The 8,508-nt window shown below is 40.8% G+C and overlaps 1 protein-coding gene across 11 annotated transcripts in view; it reads right to left on the bottom strand.

Moving 5' to 3' along the window:
• Window positions 1–430: 430 nt before the first annotated feature.
• spata7 (spermatogenesis associated 7) overlaps window positions 431–8,508 on the bottom strand; it is a 38,220-nt gene continuing 30,142 nt past the window's right edge. For 5 of the 11 annotated variants that reach the window (XM_061796153.1, XM_061796158.1, XM_061796159.1 and 2 more), the window contains exons 3-13: window positions 6,354–6,416; window positions 6,181–6,270; window positions 6,048–6,095; window positions 5,818–5,921; window positions 4,346–4,800; window positions 4,229–4,274; window positions 3,444–3,559; window positions 3,342–3,380; window positions 3,172–3,249; window positions 2,598–2,655; window positions 431–2,465 (exon numbers count right to left, since the gene is read on the bottom strand). In XM_061796153.1, the coding sequence (XP_061652137.1) occupies window positions 1,875–2,465; window positions 2,598–2,655; window positions 3,172–3,249; window positions 3,342–3,380; window positions 3,444–3,559; window positions 4,229–4,274; window positions 4,346–4,800; window positions 5,818–5,921; window positions 6,048–6,095; window positions 6,181–6,232 (1,587 nt within the window). In that variant the 5' untranslated portion in view covers window positions 6,233–6,270; window positions 6,354–6,416 and the 3' untranslated portion in view covers window positions 431–1,874. Of the gene's footprint in view, window positions 2,466–2,597; window positions 2,656–3,171; window positions 3,250–3,341; window positions 3,381–3,443; window positions 3,560–4,228; window positions 4,275–4,345; window positions 4,801–5,817; window positions 5,922–6,047; window positions 6,096–6,180; window positions 6,271–6,353; window positions 6,417–6,910; window positions 7,247–8,508 lie in introns of those variants that run through there. The other 6 variants (XM_061796149.1, XM_061796150.1, XM_061796156.1 and 3 more) reach the window with 6 other exon arrangements.

The following is an 8,508-nucleotide window of genomic DNA, read 5'->3' as shown; positions in this document are numbered from 1 at the left end:
ATTTGTGTTTTACCAGAAAATGGATGGCTGGATGGCTAGTCAAAATAAAGGCTCCCACACACACAAAAATTTCTTTATAATTAAAATATGTGTATGTTCTAAATAAAATGATAGTGTCTTGAATTCGTAAACAAGCTCTTGACAACAATATGTATTAGTGGCACCGTCGCGGAGGGATACGCGGAGATTTTCGGGGGAGCCGTGACCTCAGACAGCTGGAATGCCGAGTGGTGAGAATTCTCCAAATGGGACAGCTGCCTGGACCGGCTGGCCGCTGACCTGCATGTTTACCTTCCACTTCGTCTGACAGCCCTTATCGCACACGCTAAACATCGCCTTGTGCAAGAAACGCCGACGTTTTGTTTGCAACAGAGCCCCCGCGGTCACATTTTTCTTTTTTTTTTTCGCCCAATCATAGGTCGAGCAAATACACCGTGTTGAACAATTTATTGAAAATTGAAAAGCACTTTGTGGTGATTCACCTCTGTCAACCAAGAAAAACCTAACTCACAGTAACACATGCTGTATTATTCATTTCACAACAGTAACACACACAAAAAAAGCCTCTTGTAAAATGTACACAACTATATCGGTCTTTAGCAACTCTTAGCTGATAACACAGGATTCTCCCCCCCCCCCCCCCCCCCCCCCCCAAAAACGCCAATATTCCACATTTCGTGGTAGTATCAGCGTGGAAATCGTGAATGTTGAGCCCTTTTGTACGCCTGACAAAGTGCCCTTATTGCTATATCGTCTGAGAGGTTGAAGCCTCCCTAATTAGTATCAGAGGTGTAAACATGAGACAGAACGGCAGTTGTGTAAAAGGGAGTAACTCGCCGCAAATGGAAAAAGCCCTGCCACAAATAGCCCCCTCCAAAACAAAAAATCTCAGGTAAATGATGCACCCCAAAAGGATTTATAATTGCTTACATATGCCATCGGGTGGCGCCATAACACTTACTTTTCCATGTCGAATAGAAGCTGCTGTATTCCCTTTTAAGTTCCTTAGCATCAAGATGTCACAAAATGAAGCCAAATAAACTACTTTGCTGTTAAAACAGAGCTTTGGCGCCATCTTGTGGCATCTTAAGGTACTTTAGCAATTAACAGAGGATAGTTTTTTTGTTTTTGTTTTTTTAATCCATGAATAGATGAATGCACATGTAATGAAAATGCGGAGGAACAATGTATTGAAAAGAAGATACCAGGGTGTGAAGTACCTTGCTCGGCAGTCACTTCTGTTGTGTTTAAAGCCATTGTCGCTTTCTAGTGTTTTATACGGCACACCAGTCACACATCTAATCATCTGATTATGGGATGCCGTGTCACTGTGTGTCAGTGCATACAGTTTTGTCAATATCCCGCTTCGTTGGGGTTCTGTGCGAAAAGGCACTGGTGAGAAAAAATTCAAGCTTTACTTTCACATTTCTGACGCAGCAATTTTGCTGAAAACGTGTGTGAAAGTGGGCTTTTGAATGGCGGGACAGGGGTGCGATGTATCACACTTGATCCTCACACAACTACCACCCTGTTGTGTTGAGTTCCCATTCAGTGACGACTCGAATGTGAGCGCAAATGGACGTCTGTCTCGATATGTGCCTGGCTGTGATTGACTATTGATCAGTTCAGGATGTCGCCTGGCTTTCACTCAAAGTCAGCTAGGATAGGCTGCAGCTCCCCGCAACCCTCAATAGGACAAGCTCTATAATTATTATTTTTTTAAATACATCTATGGATGGATTTCATCCCATTCCGCATCGACGGAGGAAGGCAGGAAAGAGCCGGCTTCAACAAGTAGCTGGAAAGGGGCTGGTGAGCATTTTTGCACGCGTGTAATTGTCTGATTCCGGGATCACTGTGTAAAATCACAATATTCAAAAGCCGTCGTCGCTGACAGAAGCCAGTGTATTTGTTTGGTGTTCACTGGAAGAGTCCAAGTTGTCATCTTTAGTGTCTTGTTCGACATGCAGCGACTCTGAAAACCTTCTTTCCAGGTCTTCAAGCTCTTTGGATTGCCTTTCAACATCTACCTCAGCTTGGTCCTCAAGGAACTCCTCATGTCTGGCTTCACCGTCTGCCTGTGGCTGCTTCGTCACAAGCGGTTGGTCGTCCTCTTCATCCTTTCCTTCATTATTGCTAACATGTTCACTCACGCCTTTTTCCCAGTTGTTTTCCTCCTCCTGCGGCTTTTCATTCGTTGTTAGAGGAGAACTTCTCTCAGGAGACCACACCGGTGTGGAGCTCAACACGGGCTCGAGGCAGTGCTCTGGAGAATTGTCGCGTTTGCTCACGTAAGAAAAGTTGTTGTTGTCCTCTTCGCTTTTCACCTGCTCCAGGGCCGATTCGGGCATCACCTGGAGGGAATCGAGCAGGTCTTTTTTCCCAAGATCCTCGCCGTAAGAGGACGGGGCGGAAGGTTCGTCCAGGTTGTTGCGCAGGATATCCAGAAGGTGGCGCATTTTAGCCTACAACAATACAGAGGATGACACCTTGAAGCCTTTTGACTTTTTTTCCCTGGACTATACTAAAATGTTTCAACAATGTTTTATTACTAAATCATGACCAGGTTCCCCACCCTCCACCCCATGTATACTCACTTCATCCAGACGATGCAGATTCATATCAATATGCCGCTGTATCACCCGGTTGAGGACCCTTGAAGGAGACACGGACATTTAATACCCTGCAGCCTGTTAGCATCACGTACGTGAGCCGCCCTAAAGTGGTTATTAACTCAATAACGTAAAAATGTTCCAGTCTGAAAAAAAAACATGACGTCAAAGCCTAGGTTTCCCCATCACAACCGGCACCTCGCTGTCCGTCCATGTCAGAGGCTTTTTACGGGAGTCCTCCGTCTTGTAGCACAACCCAAAGGTTTTTGAATCAAAACACGAGCAGTCGATATGGTATGCTTTGTATTGCAGACCGCCAAAGTTCCTAAACGTGCTCAAAGTACTATTAATACAACAAAGGTACAACTCTTCAAATGGGGGGGGATACAAAATAACTTAATCCCCCATATACACACAGTCAATCATGTTTTATGTCTCTATCCTATTTGAGTTTTTTAAAGCTCATTCTAAAGCACACTGAGATCCCACATAATATTGAAATATGACAATGACCATAAAACAGCAAATGGATTTACATTTTACTGACAAAACACCCCACCTGTCAGAGACAGATCCTCTGGACAAGATGTCCTCCGTTACATCAGAAATAAATTCCAGGTACATTAATTCTTCATCCCTGTCAAAGAAGAGATGATAGTTCTTTCAAAATATTCCCAATATGCTATTGATTTGATCTTAATCCATTAGGAGCTATGAAGATGAACTTACTCTGCACTTGGAGACACGTTTAGGCCCTCAAGTGAGAAGCTGGAAGTAAGTATCGCTTAAGTAAAGCATACAGAGTAATGTGTTGTTCGTACACTATTTTACCTGGTGGAATAGTCGAAGGGATCACAGTCTCGGCTCTTGTTTGTTTGTTGTTTTGGCGTTATTAAATATGTGCCGGTGTACTCGGTCTCAGCCAACTGCTGTTCTTTATTGAGTTCCTGGGACAAAGAGATGCATTCGCTATTGTGTTAGTTTTACAATCTTACATTGATTTTACAGTGACTACAAAATGTCTAGACACCCCTGTTTAAATGCCAGGTTTTTATTAAAAATGAGCCCGGGACAAATCATTAAAAAAATAAATAAAAAAATACCATTACTGTGGCCTTTAATATGTAAAAGTCAATTTGAAAAATATAGAAATCTTTTTGAAAGGGGAGATACAAACAAACAAACTGAGATCATGTGTTTGCACAAGTGTACACACCCTTTTATAACAGGGATGTGGCTGTGTTCAGAATTAACCACTCACGTTCAAACTCATTAAATAAGTGTCAGCACACACCTGCCAGCATTGAATCTGCCTCTGATTAATCCTAAATAAAGTTCCGATGATCTAGTAGGTTTTTCCTGATTTTTTTTGTATTTGCTCCATTTAGTTTGAATGTGATTAATTCCTACCTATGCAAATTTGTGCAGCAACATTCTCAGTTGTTTTGAGTTGCACATGTTACAGGTCACATTAATGGTGGAAAATGTTTTTAAATCATTTATCTTGGTGTCATTTTTTTTTTAACAAAAACTTGGTAGACTTTTTAAATCCACTTTATGTGTTAATAGGGTCTTAAATCTCTAGTAATGGTCAAAGATTTCGACTGCAAAATTACCTGAGATGGGTCATACAACTCCTGTGTGTGCTGCATAGTTTTTGCTCTGCATAATGGAGGTAAAACAAAATGAATCGATGTTAGGACATATTCAAGGTAAGATATTTCGGTGAGTACCCTTTCTCCGATCTCAAGTCGTCGCACTCTTCAGCCAGTTTGGTGCCCCGCGGTGCTCGGTAGTAGCGATAACTAGACAGGTATGAGCTCTTCTCGGATTTCAGCATCTTCGGCGTAAAAGGCTTGTCTTGGGTGAAGCGCTGCGAATGTTTCTGGAGCAAGTCACCGCTGTACGTCTTTTGCACGGGATCCTGGAACGCCTTGACGAAGCTCGGTTCGCCCGAGGTCGACGGGTCACATGCCGACGGCCACCCGTGGGACGTCGGCTCCTGGCTTCGGAACTTGAGTTCCGCGACGGAATGAGGCCGATGATGATGTTGATTCTGAGGGGCAGCTTTAGTTGATGGAGAGGGAACCTCCTTCGCGTGAAAGGAGCTACTAAATCCGGGGGCGGAGAGCATAGAGTTTCTTGAGCAGAGGTAGGGCGCATATTCAGACTGCACGGAACATCGACTCTGAAAAAGAAAGGAAATTATACTGTACTGGGTCCAAGACCTGGTGTGAACAGGGAAAAATCATGAGGAATTGACATACTCCCAAAAGTTTGGATTTGCGAAAACAGTATTAATAGTCTAAACCATAAATATAGCACAAGGTCTGCTCTCAAAACTGTTTAACATCATTTTAAACCAATCTTACATTACCCTTAAACAGAAATGGCTTACAGATGATTGTGTTTCAAAAATGGGTACATGCGGCTAAGACTTCCAAACTTCCACTACCAACCCAGACTAAACTTAGCTCCTCCCCGACATCCAAAGCTTGTCTCTCAATTGAGATGTATCATGTCACCATACTGCCTTTACACCAATTCCTATTTATACAGGGCTTTGGCGGTATGTTGTGGCATCTTAGCGTGTTCCAGAGCACAAAAACGCAAATAGATTTTTTTTTCTTCCCCTCAGCAAATTGCTGGGGATAGGTTCCACAGAAAATTGCAAGTATCGTGCGAGTCCTCACAAAATTTTAACTTATTTAAAAAAATATTCGACTAAACAATATAATGTCATATGACTAAAGTCGACTGGCTTAATGCTGATATATAATGTGAAATGACAGAGGAGCTAACAAAAATTTGCATAGATGTTACTGTAATTATTAATTACCTTCAAAATGCTACTTTAACGCAGACGGAGCAGCAACACATGCAAGCACAGCCTACTACAAAATCCAAAATTGCCTGTATAATATAAAAACCTATATAAAAAGATTTTCACTTAAGAATCTGCGATACAGCGGGAACCACAATATAGCGGGGGGGGGGGGTGAAATGTGGATAAATTTGTGAGTTTTTTTTAAACGTGGCTGTTTTTATTGAATGTTTGGCATCATAATTCTGTTGCTGTGAATGGTTTTGTTGTCTATGTTGACATGGAAAAATTGCCGGTTCGTCGTTGTCCACCTATTCCCTATTTCCCCTCATCTCACATGTATAAAACACGATTGCATTTCACAGTTTTCCAGTCGCTTACTTGTGCTGAGTAACACGAGGCTCTGCTGTTCCTGTGCGAGAGCGACGGCGCTGACTGGGGACGACTGCCTTTCTTCATACGTTCCTGCTTCATCCGGTCCAAGTCTGTTTACACATTGAACCATTTCAATATATTTCCTTAGCAGGCAGGTTCTCACACACAGCATGACACATATGTTGTCACACACTCAAATTGTGGTGTTAAGAATTAAACTGGGACGTGCTACTTACACCTCACACTCTGCGTAAGGCTTTTGGGTACTGAGGTGTCGATCACAGCTGCAAGAGAAGACAAGAAAACAAATTGTTTCACGATATATCCTATTTCCACCTTCATGTACTGTGACTATTTCTAAAAGCTCACCTTTAGCTGAATAAATCCGTTTGTAGTGAGACACCATGTGATCTTTAATCATAGCTTGGGCCCACTTGCCTGAGGAGTGAGGACAAAATGCTGAAAAATAAATTAGACAGCGAGAAACATCTCTCAAAATCAACCCCTAATGTCTTAAAATATTAGTAAATATCAGTACTTACGGCTACTTTTCAATGTCTGCCCTGTAATGTTAAGGCTGGACCCAGGGCCAGATAATACACTCCCTAAAATAAGAACATCGATAAATATTTATTAATACTAATTGGGCATATTGTCGATATTAAAGACTATGCCTCCATTTTTTGAGAGCATTTGTCTTCATCAGGATCACAGGTTAGCTGGAGCTTATACCAGCTTATTCTGGGCGAGAGAAGAGTACACCCTGAACTGGTCGCCAGTCAATCGAACGGAAAATACAAACAACCATTCACAACTGTGGACCATTTGGAGTCTTCGATGAAGTTAACGTGCATGGTTTGGGAACGCGGGATGACAAGACAAAATGACAAAGCTAACCACTTTGCACAACGTGCTGCTTTAATTTTTTAAAAGTAAATATTTATTAGAATTTGGGGAATTTCGTTGGTTTTATGTACCCTTATTTCCATTTGTTTTTTAAAGCATACAGATTAAGACAAATTATCTCTATATCCTACATTGTCAAATAAGTATATATTTCGTCCCACACACAAAGCTAATGCTAAATGCCGTTACGTACTTCTTCTCGACTGCATGTCAACGCAACTCTCAGCGTATCCCATTTTCTCCAACACACTTTCCAAACCGCAACAGCAGAGTCTCAATACATCCAGAAAGTACAACACAGTTTATCGTTAACATTTTTTTTAACGCGGCGAGGCGACGAATAATGAAAACGTAATGCTAGCTTCTTATAGCACCCGCGTAGCATTGCAAAGCTTCACCGTCGCCATGCCGGTTGCTAGGAGTGATGACGTCACGGTAGACTCACGCATGCGCCGCAGGCGAAGCCCAGAGAAACCGGAAGTTCAAACCGGGTGCCTGATGACGCAGATTCTCGAAGGCTTCCACCACTTCCACGCTTTTCAACACTTTTCATTGTTTTAAAGCGATGTTGGATAGTGTCGACAACTGACGTACTTCATGTACTACGCTTCACACATATATATGTATATATACTTCATATATGTACTATATATACAAATGAATAATTATAATAATGCAAATGTGCTTTATAATTAATAATGCAGAACCATCTTCATTTATTATTTTTTTTTTTTTTACATTTTATGACACCCTGCAAAACCTAACCCTTTACATATTTATGAGTTACGACTGGTACACATTTAGGACTGGAAAAAAAAAAAAAATCTTCCCTGTTCTGTTTCACACTGAGCCTGCAAATTTCTAACATCACAACCATACCATTTTTCAGCCTTTGTCTTTTACGAGGTGTAATCTGAGGTGGGTAGAGTAGCCAAATATTACTTTAGAATAATATGACTCAATTTCAAGTAACAAGTAGTCCTCCAAATAATTACTTAAGAGTAAGAAAGTACTCGGTGAAAAAGCTACTCAAGTACTGAGTGACTAGTGAGTAACTTCTGTTTTATTTTTTAAATCAGCGCATGAATGTAAAATAAAATTAAAATAACTACATAAAATATGAATTTGCAAATTCAGGTATTGCTGAACAATATCACTTCATCTAAAACATAATAAATAAAATCTTTATGAAATAAAATATTTGTAAAATAACAAATTAAGGCAAATTCAGCTCCATGAAATGGTCTTGTACTATATTGTTTCCATTTGTTAAACAGCACAATACTGTAGGCTCACCAGGCAGATTACAGAAACAGGACCAAGGCTGCTGCGAATATAAAAAGTATACACACCCCCGTTCAAAGGCTAGGTTTTTGTGACGTAAAAGAATTTTGACCAAGATAAATAATTTAAAAACTTTTTCCACCTTAATTTGACACATTTTGGCATTAACTCAACTGATTTATTTTTGTATCTTCTTGAGAGGGGAGGTGAAAATAAACAACTCAAAGAAACTTGCATGATTGACTTGGACTTGACCTTTAACTTGCTGCCTTCTTGGCCAGGTCACCACCGCAAAAGAAATGTTCTGTCTTTTAACTGGTTCAATCAAGTTTAAATAAAATACATGAAAAATAAATCTGGCTGCACAAGGATGTACTCCATCATATAACAGGCATGTGGATGTGTTCAGAAGTAACAGATCACATTCAGTGAGGTTTTTTTTCTTTTTCTCAAGTCAGAAGTGGGCTGAAATATCCAAGTTTGGGTAGCGACAAAACTACCCTGCAT

The sequence above is a fragment of the Phyllopteryx taeniolatus genome, chromosome 13, assembly GCF_024500385.1.
Source record: "Phyllopteryx taeniolatus isolate TA_2022b chromosome 13, UOR_Ptae_1.2, whole genome shotgun sequence".
Lineage (NCBI taxonomy): Eukaryota > Metazoa > Chordata > Actinopteri > Syngnathiformes > Syngnathidae > Phyllopteryx > Phyllopteryx taeniolatus.
This window is presented reverse-complemented; position numbering and strand designations above follow the sequence as displayed.